This window comes from Eutrema salsugineum, unplaced genomic scaffold, assembly GCF_000478725.1.
Source record: "Eutrema salsugineum unplaced genomic scaffold, Eutsalg1_0 scaffold_6, whole genome shotgun sequence".
NCBI classification, from domain to species: domain Eukaryota; kingdom Viridiplantae; phylum Streptophyta; class Magnoliopsida; order Brassicales; family Brassicaceae; genus Eutrema; species Eutrema salsugineum.
Genome location: NW_006256547.1, coordinates 7943933 through 7968441, shown reverse-complemented (window position 1 = coordinate 7968441; position 24509 = coordinate 7943933). Strand labels below are relative to the sequence as shown.

Sequence of the window (24509 nt, the reverse complement as noted above, 5' to 3'; positions counted from 1 at the left end):
AAATATGATGAAAAATCGAAGACAAATCAGATGAATAAGAAGTAAAAAAAATGAAGACAATAAAGAAGAACAATTTGAAAACAAATAACGATAAAAAAGAACTCAAAAATATAAGGAAAAAACTAAAAAAAAGAAAATATAAACCATGAGAGGAGTAAAAAGATAAATAAGACAAAGATCTTTAAAAAATATGATGAAGTATTTGGAGAGAGGAAGAATAATTGGAAGAAGAGGAATAAGAATCTGTTGAAGGAGAAAAAAAATAAATTAGAAGACAAAGTAGAAGAAGAAGATAGGGAAGAGAAAAAATTGGATGAAAACCTTAAAAGATGAGGAATTGGAGAAAGTAGAAGAATATGAAGATGAGGTAAAAACCAAAAAACACCAGAAGAATAAGAAGTCGGTGATAACGAAGAAGACGATGATAATGAAAAAGGAAAAAAAAAAGAAGAAATAGAATAATAAAACATTGAAGAAGAAGAAAAAAGGGAATAAAACTTGGAAGAGAAGAAAATCAAAAGATGTATGAGAGGAAAAAAGAAAAAATGTGGAGAAGAAGAAGAAGACGTGAAAAATGAAAAACCAGCAGAATAAAGAGTAAAAAAAAGACATAGAAAATAAAGAAGAAAAAAAAACAAAAAAAACTAAAAAGAAAGAATGAAAAAAATGATAGAGAAAAAAAATTAAAAGAGAAAAAGAGAAAAAAATGAATAATTTATATTAATCTTATTTTAATTTGTATTTATTGATTTCATACACTTATTAGTATTGATTTTAAAGTTTTTAATGTTAGACAATGATTACTTTCATAGGTTAGCTTTATTTTAATTTTGTATGTATCAAATTCTTAATCTAATTATTTTTGAATTATGACATAAAATTTTATTTTAGGTTTCAATGAAACTTTTCGGTCCGCGCAAGTCGCGGACTAAACACCTAGTAATATGTGATTTAAAATAATTTCGTAATGATTTTGCTGTTAATTATACGTCCTAGGGGCCTAATCGTAAATTGAAAATAAATCATACACGAAAAATACAATTGTAATATTAAGAATCCATACGCGTAATATCTATTGAATAATAAGGGCTCAATTGCAATTTCACCAAACAAACTTCGTTTCGTTGGATCCAAACCTCTCTCTCTCCTATTGTTTCCTTCCTTGATCCATCCACGAAAGAGAAATCTCCGGCGCCGGAACAAGACGACGGTGACCATGCCGAAGCTCACGCTTCTCCTCTTCCTAACATCTTTACTTTTCTCCACCTCCTCCTTCGCTTTCCAATCAGACGAGCTCCTCATCGACGACGAGGAGTTTGGTCTCGAAGGAGCCAATCCTCGTTCGCCGGAACAAGTTTTCACCGATTCACCGGCGTCGTTTTCACCTCCGAAACAGACTCCGAGTATCCGGAAACGATACTCGGATCCTGATTTGGACTCGAAGATCCAATTCACTCTCGAACATGCCTTCGGAGACTCTGGTTTCTCCTCCGCCGGCACTTTCTCCGCTCGTCTCAAAACTTGGAGCCATGGTGGTCAGGTTCTTCTCTCTTTCCCGATCATTGAGGGTTTCTGATTTTCTATCAAATCGATCGAGATAGTGTTGATTACTTGATTACATAGTGAATGGCTTGTTAGATTGGAACAATGAAATATTTAGATTTTGGTAAGTGAAATTGCAAAGAACTCAAAATGTTGATGAAGGTGTTACTGCTTTATCATCTCTTAATCCAATCTGATTTGCTAAACCTAATGTGTATTTTTGCAAAGCTTAAGTCACAATCTTGTTCTATGCAGACATTAACGAAACTGCGGTTCTCGAGGAACGACTTCTCTGATGAAGAGAAAGATGCGTTCAAAGTAAGTAATCTCCTGATGGGTTTTAAGAGTTTTGTTTCTCCATAGTGTAATGATGCCTTTGTTGTGAAACCCATTTGTAGAATCTGTTGAAAGGAGATGACTTTTATAGAATCAGACTTCCATCTAGCGTAGTCAGTCCACCTGGGAGAGAGTTTGTGACTGCATCAGTGCGAGCGGTAAGCCCACTTCGACTTTTTTACCTTTGATTGTAAAAACCTGCAAAAGAGCTTTGAGAGAACTCTTTCTTCTAGTTATCATTCACTAGGAAGATGTATGAATGAATATTGAGTGTTTTCGTATCTAGTTTATGCCTTACTATGGACACTTGTTTCCTGCTCTGGATTAACGATTTTGTTTGATTGAACTCAGCTTCTGAACTACTAGTAGGTTAGTCTTGATGCAGCTTTCTTTATAAAATGTCCATTCCATTCTGCTTCCCGAGATAAGAAAAGCTTGCTTCTGCCATTCCGTTCAGATTTAGTTGGTTTTTGGATCATAAGTCCAAACCCATTATCTCGGAATGGTGAAAACCTGGGAATGTTTTCATTGCAAATTTTGTTATTTGCTTTTGTTGGTTTCTTTTTTCTTTCCCTCTGCTCAATGTATCTGGTTTTATCTTTGGTTACAGAGATGTCTTCCACGGAATGGTCTGGATGAGCATATCGTAATACACATGGTAGTATATTCATTTGGTATCAATTTTTCTGTATTTCGAGATCGAAATTTAGGTCCCAGCCTCAAGTGACGAAGATCTGTGTTAGCTCCTCGCTATTTACTTATTAAACTGTCATATTCAACTGCAGGATGGTGCCAATATTTTGGCAGTCAGTTATGGCTCTCCTGGATCATGCCCGTATCCTCGACAGTTGAAACTTGTAAGCGAAACCTCTATCCAATCGTTATTTTGCTGCAGAAAGCTGACCGTATTTTATTTAGATTAGGACTTGGGATCATAAGTAGAATATTAATGTAGAGATTGTTTCTTAATATCACTTATGTTCTGTTACATGTACTGAACCCTGAAGCTTATATTAGTTAGGGCGGTCTGGTTGATGTTTTTGCGTTTAAATTTAGCCAGGAAAATGGTCATTCAACTCCCACACTATCTTGAAGAGTAGTGAGCAGGCACCAAGGTAGAAACATTGATTGTGGTTTTTGCATTTATCTGTTTTTTTTTACTGTTTCTGTACATCCATTTGTATAAATTTCATCATGTGATGTTGACATACATAAACCTGAGTGGTAATCTGTCTTAATGTGGTGCAGAACACCGATATTTACAGAGGAGATTCTTGGCAGCAGCGAGAATGTGGAAAGTGAAGCAGAAGTGCCCGTAGAGAGATCATTTTGGGCAAAATATGTGAGTACTATAGAGTTTTTAAAACACATTTTGATTTAATGTTCTTTTATACTGACTTGGAATGAGACTTTTTGGTTTGGCAGTGGATGTACTTGATACCACTTGGACTCATAGTGATGAATGCTGTGACACAAGCTACTAACATGGCGGAAGAACAACCCGCAGGGTCTCAAGGGCAAGCAGCACCAGCAGCGATTCAGCGCGGTTCAGGCTCAGCTGCAACCAGGAGAAGATGATGGTTCCTTTCTCAATTTCTTTTTTAATTTTGAGCATTTGATTTTTTTACATATATAATGGCAGACGATATTTATCACTCAGTTGTTTGATAAAATGCAAAAACGATTCATTAAATATTCAAAACGATTGTTCAAAGGACAATGGCCAAGTCAAATTAAGAAAAAACCACACAAAACAAAGAACGTAAGTCGCATTTTAGCATAATCACCTCTTGCGTCGACATCACTGGATTTGAACCAAACTTGGAACATAATTATGAATCATTGGACCATGTGTAGCTTCTACAAAACCCACTTCTGTGACTTTATCATCCTCCTCAGTAGTGTATACTATATCTATATGTTCGATATCGATGCTTACAAATAGACAACGTTTCTCACAGCACACGATTTTTTCCTTCTCCTCATCGACTAAGAAACTTACGGTGGACAAACCATCACCCGTAAATTGAGGGTAATCAACTGTTAAGACCTTGCTCCACTCACCAATCGTATTTATTACCCATATCTCTGTCCACAGTGGATTTGTGCGTTGTAATAGCACCGAAAGTTTCTCTTCTCTAACAACTGATAGAGACAAACTCTCACAACCATATAGATAGGGAAGACGCATAGTTCCAAATCTCTCAGTTGTATAGTCAAAACTGACTAACAAGGCTTCCTCTGGACGATCCCCTATGTCATCAAGAGCTATCCAATAAGTCTTTCCCTTCAAAAACACACCGTCCCTAGTTAAGTGGCTACCAGGACTGTCGTAAAGAATCCTCCATGAGTTAGAATTAAGATCATAGATTTCAAACTCCGGGTTGTAGTTATCACCATTGTCGTATCTCAGTATTTTGTAGCTAATATTGCCAGATTTGTTGTCTTCTTGGTAGGATCCAAGAGTAAATGTGGCTTCTTCTCCACTGTGATGGGTTTTGGTTTGGATCCACTTGGTTTGGCCAGTACAAGGGTTCCAAACCACTATTCTTATGTTGTCTTTGTTGGTGCATAACAATAAGCCGTAGCAGTGAGAGACTCGAAAAATCTCGAATTGACCTAAAGTAGAACGAGTGTCGACTACGCCTTTGAGTGATATAGTAAATATGAAATAAGGAATAAAGACACGTGGACGGTGTAAATGGCAAGATAGAATCGACGGAGGAGATTAGTTTACAGTCGAGAGCCAGGAAACGACGAGTTAAAGCAAAGCAGAGAGGGAAAATTAGTTCATTCATGGAAAATTGTTGAAAGTTTGTTATCTTCTTCATCCCAAACTCTCTGTAATTCACCTTTTGTTCATCTTCTAGGAAGAATCTTTTCTTATCTCTGGATTCTTGTAAGATGAGCTTGAGATTTCTTTGTTTCATGAACATTGGATTCTCTTATCAATTCTATTGAGGTTTTATCGTTATCATTGAGATTGACGCTCACGGAACGAAACCTAAGTTTCTTTTTCAACATGATGAGAAACATAAACTGTTTAGCCGCTTTATCAAAGTGCTTTGTTGCGAATCTCTTGTCGTTGAATAAACGGTTCCATCGTTTGCAAGCAGATCGAAACCGTTTCAGAGATGTAGCCGGAACACGACAGAGTATATTCTCTAATAAATCCTCTGGAAGGTCCGTCGTCATCTGGAGGATCTCGCCAGGAAGAAAGTGGCCGTGGTGTGGCTTTGACTTGTGCTTAAGGGTTTTCGGGTATATTTCACGTATGCGTAGACGAAATATTAAACCCGACTGGGATAGTGCATCGGAATGCATTCCGGGTCAGCGGGTTACCAGGTCAACTACGGTTCAACCACGAATGAATAATTTAATAATAGTTAAAAAATTAATAAAATGATAATTATTAGCTTCACAAAATATCCTCTATACATTAAACAAGAAGAATTTAAAGACCATTTTACTGAGGTGTCGCTCCTACAATTTTTCTCACCATTTTTCTTTTAAATAATTCATTATATTCCACTTATGATTATTTCCTTATTTATATCCTTCTACCAATTAGAATTTAATTTATTATTTACTAATTTTTTATTCGTTTTCCTTATTTAGCTCAACTGACTTCTTTTAAAATTTTTGATTTATACATGCATAATTTTCATCTCATCTACCTTATTTCTTGCACAAAACAACTATATACTAATTTAAATAATTTTCATCTCATCTACCTTATTTCTTGCACAAAACAACTATATACTAATTTAAGTTGTCAAAGCAATCGATTGATTAACAAAATTTAAATTTAAATTATTACTATCTTTATTTTCTTATTTTTATGCAAAATTTATATTCACATTCCTATCATAAATCAATATTTTGAGAAATACAAATTTTATTATTCTACATAATTACTATTATACAAATGAGGTATGTATTTATACAAATGATGATGATATACATGAGCCCATATTTGCGCTTCATAAATTTCAAATCTTATTTACAATATTGTTTATATTAATGTGTCAGTATACGTGATCCCATAATCTCGGTTATACGTGATCCCATAATCTCGGTTCATTTAATTCAAAAAATTAATTACTGTAATAATGAAGAAATCATAACTCCACCTTAAACTTTCCTCCGAATTTCTCGACACAATTATATGGTTAAGCATAAATGGAATCAATGTATGCATATTCCAAATTTATCAGTTCATAATAATAATACCTTCCTATATTATCGTAACCGTATCAATCTGAAATTATATAACCAACTTACAAATCATTTTTTGGATAGTCTAAATAATCCTTATAATTTCGATATATTTTATATGCACTGTACCTACCTAAATCAAAATATTCCGTATTTCCGTATATGTAGGAGTAATTAAACAAAATAGACCCTTTATGGAAAACGAACAATATCGCAATTTAAATATATCAAAATTGCCTAAATCTATCAAATTTCAACGTCATTTCAAATTCAAATTCATAATTGACCGCCTACAATACTTTCCCTCTTCTAAAGATTGTTTCGTCATTTCGCTATATATAGTTACCACTGTTGATATCGAATTCATCACACCAGCTAAGCAATATTTAGCTTATATACTCTCACTTGCAAAGTTTGCGATGTCGACCTTCACATCCCTCACTGCCCTAAAGCCATTCAAAACTCAATGGAGGATCCGTGTCAAGATACTGAAGTTGTGGAAACAGTATTTGAATGGGATCGAGACGATGGAGATGGTCGTTGTCGATGAACTGGTATTGTTTTGTACTTTGTTTGTTCGTTATTCATACTGTTCCATTTTGATTATATATATATGTTTTAACGTTTTGCTTATTATTATATTGCCATGCAGAATCAAATTATGCATGTTAGTATGAAGAAGCAGTTCATTAAAAAATTTGAAAATCTTCTAGAGGAAGGAACTACTAAGATCATCACTAATTTTCAAGTCACTCACAATGGTGGTAAGTTCAGGACTACTTCTCATGTTTACAAGATCTAGTTTGCTGCCACGACGTCTGTCAGACCTTCTGAAGATCTGGATGCCACAATTTTTGGGTTGAAGTTAGTGAACTTCGCTGATATTCACGAGGGCAAGTTCAATCCTGATTTTCTAATAGGTAAATGGTATATTTATATCTCGCATACATTACTAATATGAACCAAAGCATATTACATCTAATTATTGGTTTATGTTTTTATTTTACAGATATTGTTGGACAAATTGTTAGTATTGGTGAGGTTGAGATTCTCAATGTTAACAAAAAACAGACCAAACGTCTAACAATGACACTTCGTGACACCAGGTTTTTTAATTCCCTTTGAGACCTATATATTGTTAATAAGACGTCTAATATATTTTTTGTCTTTTAGTGATGTGCGCCTGAATTGTGTTCTCTGGGGGAATTATGCCGAAAGTTTGGAGAGTGTTGCTACACATGCAACTAATGCTACCATTTGTTTCGTGTTAAGATTTGGAAAGTTAAGATTGTATCAAGGTACGAAACAAATGTTTTTTGTTAACAAACAAAATATCGTTTTTTTAAAATATATATAACTTTCAAGACATTTCATTATTTAGGTGTATGGAGTATTGGCAATTGTTACAGTTCTTCCATTGTGATGACAGATCCTGATCTCCCTGAAATAAATTCTTTTAGAAACCGGTATATTCATATCTATAACTTTTATCAATTTTCCATTTAGTTTACTTTCATGTCACTAAAATCCAATATTTTTTTTTCTTTACAGCTTACCAAAAGATGATGTGACTTTGTCATACACACACCCTAACCAATTGACCATTGTCAATTCTGTTTCTGTAAGAGATGATTTCTTCTTACATACCCCTCGCCGGACAATAAGTGAAATACTTGGTGCATCTGAGGTATTTATTTTGCGTGGTATACATATTTCTTAAACAATAAATGGCGATTGGGTTTTTAAAAGAAAGTAATGCTTCAATTATTAGGTTGAAAAATGTGTGACTATGGCTACCATCATGTCTATTGACACTGAGTTTGGATGGTACTATATGTCATGCAAAGTGTGCTCTAAAAAGGTGCTTCCTCTTGATATGAATTTGTTGAAAGAGCAATATCCTGGTAGGCCATTTCCTAAACAGTTATGGAAATGTGGCAAATGTAAGGATGATGTTGAAAGTGTCGTACCAGTGTAAGTCTTGGATGCAATTTGTTGTGAAAAAAGAATATTTGTAATTTCTATATATATTCATATTCATATATTTTTCTATGCTAACATAGGTTTATGCTGACTTTCCGTGTTATGGACAACACTGGCGAAACAAAGTTCTTAATCTTTGATAAGCTTACCATGGAAGTTGTAAATCAAACAGCTGCACAATTGACTGAATCTGTGGAAGAGGTAGTTATGCAGATTACTATCAACTCTATTATAGTGAATCTTACTATATATATTAGAAAATTTATATGTTTGCTAAACTGCTTGCAGATCCAAGATCCAGATGTACTCCCTCTTCCAATTAGTAACATTTGTGGGAAAACTTATCTGTTCAAGCTATCTATTGAGAGTTCAAACATCGTTTTCAACAGTGATGTTTACAAAGTTACAAAGATTGTGACCCAAAGTGATATGGTCAAAGAATTCTCAGAAATATCCGGATTTTTGGTTTGATCCCTAAACTATTTATTCCTATTAATATTTATTCATATTTCATTGCCTTTTGATCATTGTTAACTTATTGTTTTATTTATAGACTACCCATGATGTCAAGTCTGATGAAATGGGGTTTATAACTCCCGATGAACAGGTTTGCTATTTAGGAATTAGATGCCTCTCATTAATATTATATGCCTGTACATAAATGTATTTGTTTAAATTTGTCATTTTAGGTTCCTAAGATGTTACTTGACAGCGGCGACGATGATAATTCACCACAGTCAAAAAGGAAAAGCGATGAGATGATTGACTTTGATGATCATAATGGAGAGCAGTCTACTTCTAAGAAAGCTGCTAATGGGGACATGAAGGCTTTGGCGAGTGAACAAAAGATTTCTCTGAAGCCTGTTAAGAAAGAGAAAGTTGATGACTGAAGTCTTCGTTTCTTTAAGGCTATGCATTCTTCTGCTTGCTTTGTTTCTTAGGATTTACTACAATATCTCATTGTTTAAGTTTCGGTTATTTTTTTCTTAGCCCGTAGGATTTGTCTTTTTCCGTTTACAGATTTTCTGTGGTTTGTTATTTGAAGTATAATAAAAGCAGGAATTTTAAACTATATTATGTTGCGTTTAACTATTTTAGATGATCATATCATCGAAGCTATTGTTTTGACTGGTGACACTCATGGTCAGAAAGTTTATATTCCAAGGTTGAATGTCGCACTTCCTGAAGGAAAATTTCCATTCAGAATGCGAAGAAGACAATTTCCTTTGTCTGTTGCCTTTGCTATGACCATAAATAAAAGTCAGGATCAGACACTTTCAAGCGTCGGTCTATATCTGCCAAAACCTGTTTTCTCTCATGGGCAGTTATATGTTGCTCTATCTAGAGTAAAATCAAAGGATGGGTTAAAGGTTCTTATTATTGACAAAGATGGTAAACCTCATAAGCAGACAATGAACGTTGTATTCAAAGAAGTGTTCCAGAAGATATAGTTGCTACATTACAGGTAAGTTATAACTTATAATAATTGTTATGTTTGATAACAGTATGATTTTTTATTAACGTGTATGATGGATTTGTAATGTATTCAGGAAGTTGGAAGGAAAGCTATTGATATCGTGATCGAGCAAATTATTCATGATATGTTTGGTTCATAGCAATATGTTGGTCTACTATTTGATATTTATGTATTATTACCCACCAGTATAGATACATTAGTTTTTTTTTTTGATATGCAAAATAGATTTATGACAATCTCAAGAGCTTATATTATAATTTGATAAAGTTTGACATATAATTTAGTTTTATATACATTTCTATACAATTAAACACTAATTGGAATCATTCATATTTGTATATTACAAATAATTTCTTATATGTATTGATGTCTTGCTTAACCAATACCCCCTCACTTAATTATAGTCTGATTTTCACCTCCAAGCAAGTAGAAATTATTCAAGTTATACAAATTCATTAGAGTTGACATTCAATCAAATAAATTTATTGATCTTATTAATTTATTAGTGTGTAGCGTTGATTTAATGATATAATGATATGCTTGGATCTTTTAGATTACACAATATATTTCACGTAGATATCGAACAACATAGTTGTTCCGAATATCTTGGCAGTATCCTTTTCCATAATATTCCATATAGTTAAAGAAAAACCCTATCACAAAGGTGTCACTTTATATAAATAGTATACCGTGCTATATTTTTATCGTTTTGCCTTACTTTGATTCTTATATGCTTTATAGTCATGAGTTGTATTTTCGATTATATATCTGATTTATATCCGTTTACTACTGATTGGAAAATTAGAGTTAAACTTATTCACAAGTGGAAACAATATACTCCACAACGGGGAACTACTCTCAATATGAAACTAAAAGACGAAGAGGTAATCGTAATGATATCCTTGCTTTCGTTTTCAGTATTTTTATTATTTGCTACATTAAGAAACATGTTTAGTGTTTGTTTTCCAGGGCCATACAGTTTATGCTACAATTTATAGAAAATACCTTCAATTCTTCGAGAATAGTATTGTAGAAAATTTGTGGGTTACAATAGAAGATTTCACTCTTATTCCTATCATGATGAAGACATTACCACAACTTCGAACTTTATTATTCAGTTCATAATTTCTACTGTTGTTTCTCCTATCAGATATGTGGAAGGTATTTCAAACCCCTTTATTGTAATCAGATTGTAATACTATTGGTTATTTCATTTTAGATTACTTAACTATCAGTAATCTTTAATGCAATTTGTAAAACGAGTCTACAAGGAATTAGATGTATCAGCCATTAAAGATTTATTAGGTATTGTACGTACTAATTTGCATAAATTGTTTAGGGTTTATTATATTAACATTTTCCCTTTACTCACTACATTTTATCATTTTACAGGATTTATAATCAATCCAACTGAGAATAATCGAGTACAACCACATCTCAACATTCAACATTCAGTTTCGTCATAATAAGAAAATAATTTATTAAATTATTATTTATAATCAGTTGTAGTCCATTTTCTCGAAATAAACAATGTTATCAGATTGTTTGATTACTGAAATGTTTTATCAAGCAGTTAGATTTTTAATCTGTCAGTTTATTTATTCCTTTGTTGTAATTATAATTAAAATATTTAGAGTATTTATTATACTTTATAATATGGACTTACCATATTTCATCATGCATAATTTTGTAATTATTGTATGTAATTGTTTTTGAAATTTCTGAGTCTTCCCATATGACGAACTTTACTACTTTCCATATTATATTTCAATAATCATATCCAGTATTTCTATGACATATGAAACTTGCCTACATTAATATCTCGAATTTAGTCGGATAATTTATTGAGACATTAAAATATTTAGTACCTTAGTTCTTGGGTTATATATATTCCAGATTTTTTATATAACACATTGTTGCGTATACAGATTACCATCAAATATTCTCTACGACTTTTGTAGTTGATTTAAAAACACAATGACATAAATCTGTTTTCCTTTTATGTCTTCAATACATATTGACTAGCTGTGTAAGTAACTTTATCGATATGATAAATATATATTTGATTATATATGTGCATAATTTAATGTAAATAAATTTCATACAATAATGGAAATTAAAAAAATATCTAAACACATTAATATTTCCGAGACCACCTATTTCTTACCCTTTTCTTATTCAAACCTTCAGTTACTATGTTTCTGAAAATCAAAAGCTCTCTAGAATACCCTTCAATGGAAAACTATGACCTCATTACAGATCTGCATTCTGACCAGACAAACTGGACTATAAGATGCAAAGTTTTGAAAAAATGGCATGTAAAACATCCAAGGGAACGTCCATCGTTACAATTTATGTTGATGGACGAAGAGGTACTTATTTTATTGTTATCTTATATTGTTCTATTTTTGTTATATTACATTGAGTTATTGGTTTGTATTTTTTAAATTATATTATATATTCAGGGTGAAACTATTCAAGCTTATCTATATATTTCTGATTTAATCAAATCTTTCGACAAGACAATTGAAGAAGGAGATTGGATAAGTATTTCAGAATTTGTGGTCTTTGATGAAACATCAGATGAACCAAATTCTCCTATTGGTAGTTGTATCAGGTTTTTAAATAATACTGAATTGGATCACATAGATCCTATCGAATTTGATACTGCACATGGTTTTGTTTCTTTTTCTGATGTGCTTGGTGGCAAAACAGAGCCTGGTCTTCCTATCGGTATAGTTATGCCTATTATTATAAATCTTATATTTCATTACTATTTATCTTAATTAAGAAACTGACTACATAGCATATAAATTGTAATTTGATTTTCTTCTTCAGATATTCTCGGGTTTGTTATCAATATTGATCCACTAGATACGGTGAATGATGATTCATACCCTGAAAGACAGGATAAGAAGACTGCCAGTATATCTTTCACTATCAAGGATCATAAGTAAGTTTCCAATGTTTTTTTGGTTGATGTATTTGTTAATGAGTCAATAAACAGTGTTTTTGTTAAATAATATGTTGTTGTAATCGATATGTAGAGGGCTATTGTTATCGTGTGTTGCATTAGGACCACATGCAATTGATTTTAATGACAAGATCTTCAGTGAGAGTCAGTTACCATTTGTTGTTATGTTAACCGACTGGTCTGTTAAACAAAGAGAAGGTTAGTTGAAATTATATTATTAATATTGATTTATTATTGATATCTTTATTGTGATATCTATGAAATAACATTTATATTATTTTCATAGCTGGATACTATATTCGGTGTAGAGGAGGGATTTCTAGAATCGAGTTTCATTCTGATTGTCCACGAGTCAAAACTTTTGTTAGAAGGTAAACTATTATATGCACCTTATTTTACATATAATCAAATATTTGGTTTGCTATGTTTGCTTACAATAATTGATTTATTTGCAGGTTTTGGAATACCCAGAATAAACCTACAAATGTCATTGATTTGGGTTGTAATAATGATGAGGCAAGTCCATCTTCCGTGAAGCCTAGAAACTGATCGGTCCATGTATTTGAGATTTCAATATGTTGAATTATTTACTTTTTTATTAATGTCTTTCTTTCTTTCTTTGTATCTGACATGAATTTACTTATGGGATGTTTGAACTTTGCTTTTTAGTGAATTTACTATTGATTTTATGATGTAACAAAAATGCTTTTCATTATGATTTTGTTGTCAATATTTATATGAACTCAGTAATCTGAAATTTACTTTTTTAATACATTATTTATAAATATGAACTCAATAATCTGAAATTTATATTTTAAATGTTTTATAAAACTATATATAGACATTTATGTTCTTTGGAAAAATCGTATTCATAATATAATAATAGTGCATGTTTTTGTCAAATATTTATTTTATTGTTAATGTAACCAATTAATTTCATATCGTTTGGTAGTTGGATTATTGTTGAATACATAATTTTCGGACCTGTGCATGCAAGGTGACAATATTGACTTGATTTGATCGATATCTGATTTCAGCTTTTCATTTATTGCTATTTTCGTTGGAAATATTTTTGCATGTATAGATTCACGTCCCATAAAATTCAATTTGATTTATATACATTTTGGTTACTAAACCAACTTATACTCAATTTAATTTTGTAATATATAAAATATGCATCTCGATATGAAAGTATATATAGTTTCTTAATTTTTATGAAAATTAAATGTTACACAACTTATTAATATAGCCTCTGTATCTTTGCATAAATATTAATTGTATTTGATAAAAATTTGTTTGTATCGTTACATCTGTAACTTCCTTTTTCTTCTTTCTGAATATAAACTGATACATCTACTGACAACTTCTTACACCGATTGAACTAGATTCGGTTAACTTATTCCTTTTTTTAACAAAAGAAATATTCCATTTTTGTATTTATTGCAATTACAATTATTCCAACCATCACGACCTTACTCAATAAATTTACTACATCTTCTATATATATAGCTTTCTCTGTTGGATAATAACTTCATCCTTAACATAGAGAAAACCTAAAAAAAAGCATCAATATCTCTGCATAAAAAATGGTCGACTATTCAATGGTTAAAGATCTCACACCATGGGAGGAGTTCAAACAGACAATCAAAGTGAAGGTTCTCAAGAGATGGGATACAGTTGATTCAGAAGGCCATGAAGGAATGTTTTTCATCTTGGTTGATGTAATGGTAAGATTCGTTATTGTACACAGAATTCAATTATTTGGTGGTTGTTAATTGTTGCTTATTTAACTAAATATTAAAATTTGCTAGGGATCTCGAGTTGCTGCTATGGTTAACGACTTCAAACTCTCTTTCTACAAGAGGGTTTTCCAAGAAGGTTCTTGGCTTCGACTTTCACAGTTTCGCTTGGTTAACTCCGGTTGGAATGAAAGAACCACAAATCATGCTTACAAGATCATTCTCAATCAGAGTTCAAAGGTGAATTATATCAGACCTTTGAGCCAGGATCTTTTCATCAAAATCGTTGATTTTCCAAGTGTTTACAGCCGTCCTTCTCACTACTACCCGATCAGTATGTTTCCTTTTAATAATATTTTGTTTTGTATAAAATACATACGTCTCTTTTTGTTTATCATATATTCACAACAAAATAAAATAAAGTTATGTTATATAGACATGCATTGATTATTGGGTTTTTATTCAGATTTGATGGGTATTTTTGATAAGGAGATTGGCAATGTTGAATTCGATTTCAATGATGAGAACAGTGTTCCAACCCTACATTTTCGTATCAGCGATATAGAGTAATGCCTTCTACTATTTTTTATTTGATTTTATGATTATAGAAATTTCTATTTAGTAAGAATTTTTCTTTATCTCTAGGGGTAACACAATGAACTGTGTCGCACATGGTGATTTAGCTTATGAAATCAAGGATAAATCAAACTGCGAATTACTTAAAGGACCATATCCCATATGTGTATTGACTGATTGGGTTGTTAAGAAGAATGAGAGTAAGTAGCCATTATGTATTTATTTTTTCTTTGATAATTTATTTTTTAATCAAATTGTTTTCTTCCTTATAATTTCCTTTTTAATATAGATGAAATTACGATCACTGATTTTGAAGAAGGAAAGCTCTCACGTTTCTTGGTTCATCCAGATATTGATGAAGTAAGTGCCAAGTAATATTTTTCCTTACCTTAATAATCACATTTTCAATTTTAAATTTATTTTAGTTATCCTTACTTATTTTTTAGTTATCCTTAACTTTTATGGATTCAGCTCATCCTTCATCTTCTGGAACAAGAGATGTGTAATTTGATTTCATCAAATCCTGAACTTCTCTTTCTTAACTATCTTTAATTTCATGTCAGTAATCAAAAGGAGTGATGTCCTCCTTCTCTGTCGAATGTTAAGACTTATGTTTAATTTCTCGGATTTCTTTGAAGTTACACTCTGAACAATTACCCTTTTTATTTCAACTATCTTAAATATATTTTATGTTATCATAATTATTATAATTTGCAAAAGATTACAATTTATGCGAACTAAATGATCTTATAAATTGAATACAATCGTTCATTTATAAATTTTCTTTATTAACAACTTTGTAATTTAATTTAATTTTAGTAATAACGATGTAACCTCAAAAAATAATTAATAAGTTAGTTAATAATGGATTTATATTAAATTATTTTGCTAAATAATTAATAGAGATATTTGTTCCTATTTGTTCGTACTTGCTATATCTCCAATTCTTTGTCTCCTTATATTTCAGGATTTGGAAAATATAATGACTAGATTTCCGGAAGAATTTAGATATGATAGTAATATTATTAGAAACTTTATGTTTAGGGTTCAGCATTCCTTAAATTAATCATTGTTAATATTTGATTGCATATTCTATAATCATCTTTCCTTACTTACGCGAGATAACACATATATGCAAGGAGAACGAAACAAATCATTTTCTAAAAAAATTACGAATACGACTTCCATATATTTGTCATATTACTTATTTAAAGTTGCACAAAATATACGTTAATATTTAATTCTATAATCTGTTCAATGTATCGTAACAACTTCAACCAAACTATGGAAATATTCTTAAACAATATAGAAAATCGTTATTTATGCCATCTAAGATATAACTAACAAGATACATATTCCAAAAATCACTGACTGTTGCAAATATTTTTACAATTCTTCGTATATACGCAAATAATTTTGGGACGTCATAACCTTAATTTACTAACATACTCCTATATAAACCTTTGCTGCAAACCATTTTATTCATCTTTAATCGGAAACTCAAACAAAATGCGTGAATACCAAATGGTGCATGAGTTACAATCTTGGGAGGATGGTTGGACAATTAAGGTGAAGATTTTAAAGAGATGGGGGGCCTTTGATGCCGACGGTCTTCGTGTGATGAATTTCATATTGGTTGATGAGAATGTAAGTTTGATACTCATCTCTATCAATGTTTTATATTATTAGTACTTCATATCGTTTTGCTACTAATGTTTTATATCAATTACCATAACAGAGTTGCAAAATTTCTGCCTACGTTGGTAACCTCAATCTATCCTATTTCGAATACGTTTTGCAAGAAGGAATTGGGTGCAGTTATCCAAATTCAAACTAATTCCTTCTAAGTGGGAAGAACGGACTACAAGACACGTTAAGCAAATAATTTTAGATGGGGAAACTAAGGTCAGTTCCATCCGACCTTTGACTGGAGATCCTTTCCTTCGTTTTGTTGATTTCAGCCGTGTTTACAATAAGCCTTACAGCCACTTATACCCAGTTGGTAAGTATTAACATTTATCTTTATTAATTATGTATTTAACTATGTTAGTGTTATCGATTATAGTATTGTATGATTGATTGTGTAATATTGATCAGTTGTTGTACTACAATATTTTGTAATCCAGATTTCATTGGTGTTCTGGATCATGTCGAAAATATGGTTACAATTGTTTATCCCGATGACAAAAGTGTTCCAACACTGAGATTCCGAATTAAAGATCTGGAGTAATTAATATAATGGTTTCATGTTTTTATATCATTATTTGAGATACAATATAATCATAATAATTATAATGTGTAGGAATTGTACTCTTAACTGTGTTGCACATGATGACTTGGCTTACGAGATAGAAGGGAAATGCAAAGGTCCTGTAGGGAAGAGTCCATTTGCTATTTGTGTCTTAACTGATTGGTTGGTTAAGAAAAACAATGGTGCGTTTATCTGATTTTCATATTTATAAGACAACCTTATAGACATTCAAAACTTGATGACCTTATCTTATTTATATATTAGATGAAATGACAATTGAAAATTACAAGGAGGGATCGCTTTCACGTTTTGCTATTGCCCCGCCATTGGATGAAGTCAAAAGCTTTGGGATCAAGTATTAAACTTTATTAACATTCAATAGTTTTTGATTATGATTTTTTTTTACTGACTAATTACATGAAAAATATTATTCTCAGGCTTGCAAAGAAGATAACAGAAGTATACGTGAGTGCTTCAAGTTCTCAAGGAATAAAGGATTAGGACTTATGTTATGCTATCTTATATTTTATATTCTATTTTATATTTTGTTATGAGTGGTGTTCTTCCAAATTTGTTTTAATAAACACTTTGTTTCTCTTCCTACCATATTTAATTTGATTTCAATAAAGTGTATTATTTGGATATTAATTTTTTGAATTATTTGATAGTCATATATTTTGCCTTTTTATTCGCTAATGAGTAGTAGAAATTTTAAATAGACATGTATTACCAATCCTTAACATGCAACCAACGTAAACAAGTTTTTTCTGTTATATTACACAGTTTATATATATCGTTGTACTTCTATATAAATAGTACTATCATATCATCAATAAATAAAAAATCACTTAGATATAATCAAAAATAATATATGAATTTATTAATGGATATTTAGTTTCTAAATTTGAAACTATAAATATAGTTTCATGATCTTAGAAAATATACATGCGAGATATTCGGTTTCCGTTAGACATATTAATCTAACTGTATTACTATAAACCTAAAGCCTCCTATATATATTGGATTTTGCAGGTGTCTAAAACCTAGATACCACATCGTACCCTTTCACCATGGAACTCTATCACCGAGTTTCTGATTTGCATTCATGGAGATCGGACTGGAAAATCAAAATATTGGTTTTAAAAAAATGGGAAACTCTTGGTCCACAAGGAATTGAAGGTTTGAAATTTATTCTGGTGGATGAAGAAGTAAGTTATTATTATTTACTTCATAGTAGTATTATTTTTCATAAACATCTTAATATATTGATACTGAACTTTTCAGGGATGCAAGATTCAAGCTTCGATGACTAATCCTGTGTTGGTTTCGTATTATGATCAAGCTTTGCAAGAAGGACAGTGGAATACTCTACATGATTTTGTTGTAAATGATTTATTTTGGTTTCAGAAAACAACTCATCATAAATGGAGGATTTTTCTACTTCAGAATACTACTGTCAAAAGGCTATATGAAATCCCCACCGATACTCAATTTATGTCTTTCTCAGAGTTTGAGGATATTTTGGATGGGACTATTGATCATAAGTATCCTATTGGTATTTCATATTTGTCTTATATAATTCTCATTGATTTTCAATTTAAAATCTTTTAAACATCTTTTGATACTTTATGTGATATTAGATTTACTTGGTGTTGTTGTCCACGTTGGACGACTTACAAAGATTAAGGATTACAGACTAGATTGTGATTTTCGTAGATACTATAGTCGACTACGATTTACGTTGAGAAATCTCAAGTAAGTATTTGAATCGTTACCCATTTAATTGTATGTTATCAAGATAATAATATATTTTGTTAATATATTGTAGGAATGTTGAAATTAGTTGTGTTGCTTATGGTAACTTGGCTGATGATTTCCAATCACAATGGTGGTCTGCCTGTGGTTCTAATATAACATGTGTACTGGCAGACTGGCGTATAGCTTACAACAATGGTTTGTTTCTAACAAAGTTCTTAACATTTAATCATGATAACAGTAGTTATTATTGTTAGATCAAATATTAACTATACGTAAAATCTATGTTTTAGGGACATTGACTGTTTCGGATGCAAGAGGGATGTCAAGGTTTCTTTTTGATCCCCATATCGTTGAAGTTGACAAGTTCAAAGATAAGTAAGTACTATATAAATATTTGATATTTTTCTAAATGCCAGTAATAACATATCTGTATATAACTATTTAGGTACTTCAAATCCAATAAGACGGAGAACAATGACATTGAGTTTAAAGACTAATCTCATATATCATATTCACCTATTAATTATGGTTGGAGGTTCAACTATTCATGTCGTTTAGCTACAAAGGTGACCAAGTGAAGTAGTCAACGTTTTAATTCTATGAACTTATGTCAAATTCATGATTTATTAATAAGATCGATTGCTTTCATTATTCTCTATAGATGTTTGCTCATTACGATATATATATATGTATATATATTCGTCTAATACTATATACGTTTATATTATGTAGACAACATAGAAAGTTTAAATAATATCATCCTCAATTATAAATAACCAAAACCATACCAAGTTAATATACATTCAAGTAATGCAGCAGATATATAAAATTGTTCTTATAACCTAACTATTAACCAAAAGCATATCAAATTAATATACATTCACTGACTGTTCTTATACCAACATATAATATTAATATTAATAGTCAAATATATTAATTATGTCTTTCTTTTCATCATACACTTCAATTTATTTGGTCATTTTTCTTATAATTAGCATAATATATATATTTATGAATGAAATTAGAAATCGGTTAAATTCATTCATTTATGTATATTACAAAAAGGGAAACTATTAAAAACAAAAAAATACTAAATAAATCAATAAATAGTTAGTCACATATATCAAGTCCATTTATCATATATCAATATGGTACTAACATAAATAAACACTTAAAATAAATTCTGTTTCAAATACAACAAAATGTGCAATTAATCAAATATCATTCAACATCCTGTATACATACATTATAGTAGTTTATGATTTCGGTATAAAAGATAACATTCATCCCGTGCACAGCACGGGTACTATCCTAGTTTGGTGATAAATTAACACCAAAAGTAAAAATAAAAACAAAAAGATTAATAATGTAATAGGAATATAGATGTCTAGTATGAATAAAGATAATCATAAAATTAACTCAAAGTAAACCAAAAGAAAAATATTACTAATGGTGAAAGTGAAGTAATTAAGAAACAAATCATCTCAACCAATTTTCGATTATCTCTATCATCATTCTTTTCGGTTTTTTCCGGCGGCATAGTGAAATCTTCATCAACTTTTTTTTTTGAAAAAAAACTTACATAATTTAATCAATATTATATATAACTAAAAAAACAAGAATGTTAATCAGTATGTCAAAACCTAGTATCATATATAAAGATCTTTTAAAATCAAACTGCCATCCATCGGTTCGACCACTAACCGAATCACGAATTTATCGGGTTTTTGCCAATTTTTATCGGATTTTTATGCAGCGGATATTAACATTAAACTCGAACCAGATTTTACAGCGGATCATCAGATATACTGGCCAACCGCGGGTTTGGGTCGGGTTTAAAAACACTTCTTCTCCCATTTGGTTATATTTCGTATGCTTATATTTCTTTTTTTCTCCCCTCAAATTTCTATTATGTCAAGTGCCTCAAATGCTAGACTTATATTTAACTCAGGCCCATCAATACCCAATACCTATGACATTTTTTAAAAAAGTCGGTCATTTGGTTTGTCCCACATCGACAAAATGAGATAATTTAGAAGGGGAAGCTGCAGTATAAATAAGAGTCTTCATCACGGCTGAAATTTGTTTGCACTCAGCGAAGTAATGGGCCCACATCAGCATTAGTTCACAATCTTCTCCACTTGGGCCTATAAATTTTAATTAATCATAATCGGATTTAGGAGGTAGATAGTCGGTTGTCTGGTTAAGCTCACATCATAAGCCTAAAATCATAGCGGTGACATTAAAATCATAGCGGCTTGTCACCGTTCAGCGACTACTTGCGGATTAAACGACTAGGCGGGCGATAAAAAAGGTTACAAACTTTTAATCAAAAACCCCCCAATGGATGTTGTAGATGATTGGGGACGGAAAACCTGGGTCTCATCAGTTACTCCTCTTTTTCGAACCCATCAGATTCGCAGCTTCTCTTCTCTTCTCCCTCACTCTCTCCTCCGATTCTCTCTCGCATCCCTCACCTAACTCACGCTCGGTTTCTCGCCATCTCCGGCATCCCTCCGTCGGCTTCTTCCGCAATCGAAGCCTCTTTTCGAATCCCCCATCCCAACGATGATGCCTTTAGGGTTCTCTCCTACAATCGCCTCCAACTTCTACCTTGTCCTGGGACAAATTCTGTCTTGGTGTTTTTCCCCACAGAGACTAACCTCGATCAAATTGGATTCGTTCTACTTTCCACCGAAGATTCGGGTGCTATCCGAGTCATGGGTATGGACCAAGGTTATGTCTTTGTGGCAAAAGAGCGGTTCTTTTCAAAAATTTTGAAGATATTGGTACAACCGATTAGTAATTTGGGAGCGCACAAGTGCTCTTCTTCGATGGAATTTGGATATGTTATGGTTTATACATTGTATTCGATTCATTGGTACTGTGTCAAGTACGATGAATCTCGAGGTAGACCGGTTTTGAGTTACCTCGGACCAAAGTTATTTAAGTGTTGTTCGATCGCGAGCGCTTCTTGGAGCCCTCATTTTCCTGGAGAGTGTTTAGTTTTGTTAGAGAACGGCAACGTCTTCGTGTTTGATCTGAACCAGAGACAATTCAGAGGTTGCAAGATGAAAATTTCTTGGGAGTATCAAGGTAAATCAGCCAATCATAGTTGGCTAGGATGTGAATTTGGTTGGAGATGTGGTATTTTTATTGTTGCTCGATCTGATGCAGTCTTTGTAATCACCAGAAGCTCTGGAAATTGTAGTGTGAGATCTTTGTTGGAAATTAAGAATCTGAACATTGCTGAAACAGAAGAGTTTGTTGCGTTTTCCAAGGCTGGTAGTGACAGTTTTCGGTTTGTTCTTGCTTCTCAGAGCTATCTATTTCTTTGTGATGAGAGATCACAAGTGCCTTTGTTGAAATGGCAGCATGATATTGAGAAGCCTTGTTTTATGGATGTTTATAGCTTGTCCGATCTTGGGTGTGAGACCTATGACTCAACTAATTTCTGTGTTGTAGTAGGGTCATTTTGGAATGCACAATCTCAAATGTTCTGTTATGGACCTACCAAAGATCCTTATTCTTTGCATGTATGGGAGCTTCCTCACAATCTACTCTTACCAGCTGGAAAATGTCTATGCGGAGATTGTGTAGTTAGACAAGTGATAATGAAGGAGTCTCTTCCCGCGTGGATTGATTGGCAGAAAAAGAGGGTTCTTATTCTTGGTTATGGCGTTTTAAACAAGTACCTTCCACTTGGGTCATCATCAGATCAAGCTACTTTGATTCGATTAACCTCCTCAGGGATGCTCGAAGCAGTCAACTTCCGTGCTTCTCGTGATAGTTTGAATAGCTTGGAAGAAATAGCTCACATAGATTCAGCCTGCAAATCCGATGAGGTGAACTTATTGTACTTCCTTGATGATGGCAGATACAAATTCCCGAGACGGTTCAAATATCTCGAACTCGATTATCTCTCTGCTCACACAAAAGGGACTCTTGCCAGGTTTTTAGACTCGAGGATGAGTAAGAAAGCATCAGATTCGAAGGAGAGTGATTCTTTTAACTTAGCCTACCACGAGGACTTATGCGAGAAGTTGAAGATTTGCGGATTCAGTAGAGACAAATGTTATTCTTCCATTACTGCAGTCTTCGAATGTATCAACTCACAAACAAGCGTTTTTGAGATTGCAGTAAAAGAAACCTGGTCAATGTTACGTATGGAGCTTTTGATGCTTGCATTCTCAAACTACTCTGAGTTTGAAGGTGTTCTGATAGACAAGAAGAAACCATCTCTTGAGTTCTTAGTTGTTCCTGAAACCCCACAATTACCACCTTTCCTCCTCAGGAAACCTTCAAGCCGAAGTAGCAAATGGTCAAAGAAGGAGCAACCCGGTCCTGAGCTCGTTGGTCCTGTTCTTCCACTTCCAGTCCTCCTCACATTAAACTCAGAAGAAGAAGAGTACTCACCAGATGTGGAGTTCTCTGACCGGTGCAACCAAATATCCAAAGCAGCCTATGAGATGGCAAACTCAGGTGTAGACGAGACAATCATTTCACTTGGCGATGACATGTGGGTCGAAAACTATTCACAGCAGGAGAAGAAGCGGTTCATTGCTTATTCTCCGATCACAAAGCCATCTGATTCAAACAAGCAAGATCAAGAACTCACTACGTTTATCTCCAAAGTGCGTCATTGTAAAGACAATGCTGATGGTGAAGGGAGTGCAAGGCTTGAGGTGTTGGATGATATGTGTCCGGTCGAGATTTACTTCGAAGAACGGAATGTGAATTTTGATACAAAAGCTTTGCTTACGCCCAAGACGCTCCTCTCTGAATGGCAAGATCGATCTTCTTCATATCAAAACTTCCTTTCTCAGTATCATCTCCAAAAATGAGTCATATACATCTTGTAACCTGTACACAGTTTTTCACGGATTAGTAGTGAAATGTAGGCAGTTTGATACTGAGTTTCAAGATATAAGATAAACATATTATGTTTGTAATAATATGAATAAAAATCCAGTGACATGAAGGTTTTCATGGGACAAAAAAAAAGAAGTTTTAATTAAGAACAAAGTTAAAAGCAAGAATTCGTCAAAACTAAATTAATATATAACTAAAACCAGCCCAACAAATTACACATATACTGCAAAACTAGATTTTATTCATATGGATTTTTGGTCTTCTTGTGGGCAAGTCTTTTACAAAATAAAAGAAAACGTAAAGTTTCGGAGAACACGATGATGAAGTGTTTTCCGATGACAATGCTCAAGTCAGAAAATGACAAGAAAATATCACAAAGTGACAAATCGGAAATAGGAAAAGAAGATCGAAGAACGGAAAGAAAAGTGGGTCGTGAGCTCTTAGAAAGGGATGAGTCTACACGTGTATGAGTTTAGTGGGTTATTTGAGGTGGAAAAGAGAAAAAGTGTAAGAGTTTGTGTGTGAAAATACTCCACGATTTAGGAATCAGCGTGGAGTGGAATAGAAGTGGTCGAAATGATGATCGGAAAATGAGAGTGCTAAACCTTTTGAGTTACGAGTATCTAGAAAGATAACATATGAGTTATTGGTTTTGCAAAAACCAATAAAATTAAACTTTCTTTTCGTTGGAAAAAGTTAAAGTTAAGTATTTATAAAGTTTTCCGGTTTCAGACCTTGGGTTATTGGTTTTGTAAGTCGGTTTGAGATCCAACATAATTGGCC

The 24509-nt window shown here is 32.5% G+C and overlaps 3 protein-coding genes and 1 pseudogene across 3 annotated transcripts; 3 read left to right on the top strand and 1 right to left on the bottom strand.

The window, feature by feature from the left end:
- The first annotated feature begins 1113 nt into the window (after positions 1-1113).
- Positions 1114-3633, top strand: LOC18012783 (ER membrane protein complex subunit 10). The gene is made up of 8 exons (XM_024151297.1): positions 1114-1540; positions 1798-1860; positions 1941-2036; positions 2489-2536; positions 2664-2735; positions 2935-2993; positions 3127-3220; positions 3304-3633. The coding sequence occupies exons 1-8, from the start codon at positions 1217-1219 to the stop codon at positions 3454-3456; spliced, it is 909 nt and encodes a 302-aa protein (XP_024007065.1). The 5' UTR covers positions 1114-1216; the 3' UTR covers positions 3457-3633.
- Positions 3634-3679: 46 nt separating this feature from the next.
- LOC18012742 (probable F-box protein At5g47300) lies at positions 3680-5073 on the bottom strand. The gene is made up of 2 exons (XM_024151455.1): positions 4878-5073; positions 3680-4524 (listed from the first exon to the last, which is right to left on the bottom strand). Exons 1-2 carry the CDS (start codon positions 5071-5073, stop codon positions 3680-3682), a joined length of 1041 nt encoding a protein of 346 aa, XP_024007223.1.
- Positions 5074-6515: 1442 nt separating this feature from the next.
- LOC18012741 lies at positions 6516-8969 on the top strand. The gene is made up of 9 exons (XM_006395838.2): positions 6516-6650; positions 6962-7016; positions 7106-7202; positions 7648-7783; positions 7868-8070; positions 8160-8280; positions 8368-8544; positions 8633-8686; positions 8769-8969. Exons 1-9 carry the CDS (start codon positions 6516-6518, stop codon positions 8967-8969), a joined length of 1179 nt encoding a protein of 392 aa, XP_006395900.2.
- A 12228-nt stretch (positions 8970-21197) lies between these two features.
- On the top strand, positions 21198-23838 carry LOC18012740 (annotated as a pseudogene).
- Positions 23839-24509: the final 671 nt, after the last annotated feature.

Coding starts and splice junctions, on each gene's coding strand:
- LOC18012741 (XM_006395838.2), top strand. CDS start 6,516: ATGTCGACCTTCACATCCCTCACTGCCCTAAAGCCATTCAAAACTCAA. Junction 7,203..7,647: donor ATGACACTTCGTGACACCAG/GTTTTTTAATTC, acceptor TTTTCTTTACAG/CTTACCAAAAGATGATGTGA. Junction 8,071..8,159: donor GTTGAAAGTGTCGTACCAGT/GTAAGTCTTGGA, acceptor ATGCTAACATAG/GTTTATGCTGACTTTCCGTG.
- LOC18012742 (XM_024151455.1), bottom strand. CDS start 5,073: ATGACGACGGACCTTCCAGAGGATTTATTAGAGAATATACTCTGTCGT. Junction 4,525..4,877: donor GAAAAAGAAACTTAGGTTTC/GTTCCGTGAGCG, acceptor TATCACTCAAAG/GCGTAGTCGACACTCGTTCT.
- LOC18012783 (XM_024151297.1), top strand. CDS start 1,217: ATGCCGAAGCTCACGCTTCTCCTCTTCCTAACATCTTTACTTTTCTCC. Junction 1,861..1,940: donor AAGAGAAAGATGCGTTCAAA/GTAAGTAATCTC, acceptor ACCCATTTGTAG/AATCTGTTGAAAGGAGATGA. Junction 2,736..2,934: donor ATCCTCGACAGTTGAAACTT/GTAAGCGAAACC, acceptor GTTTAAATTTAG/CCAGGAAAATGGTCATTCAA.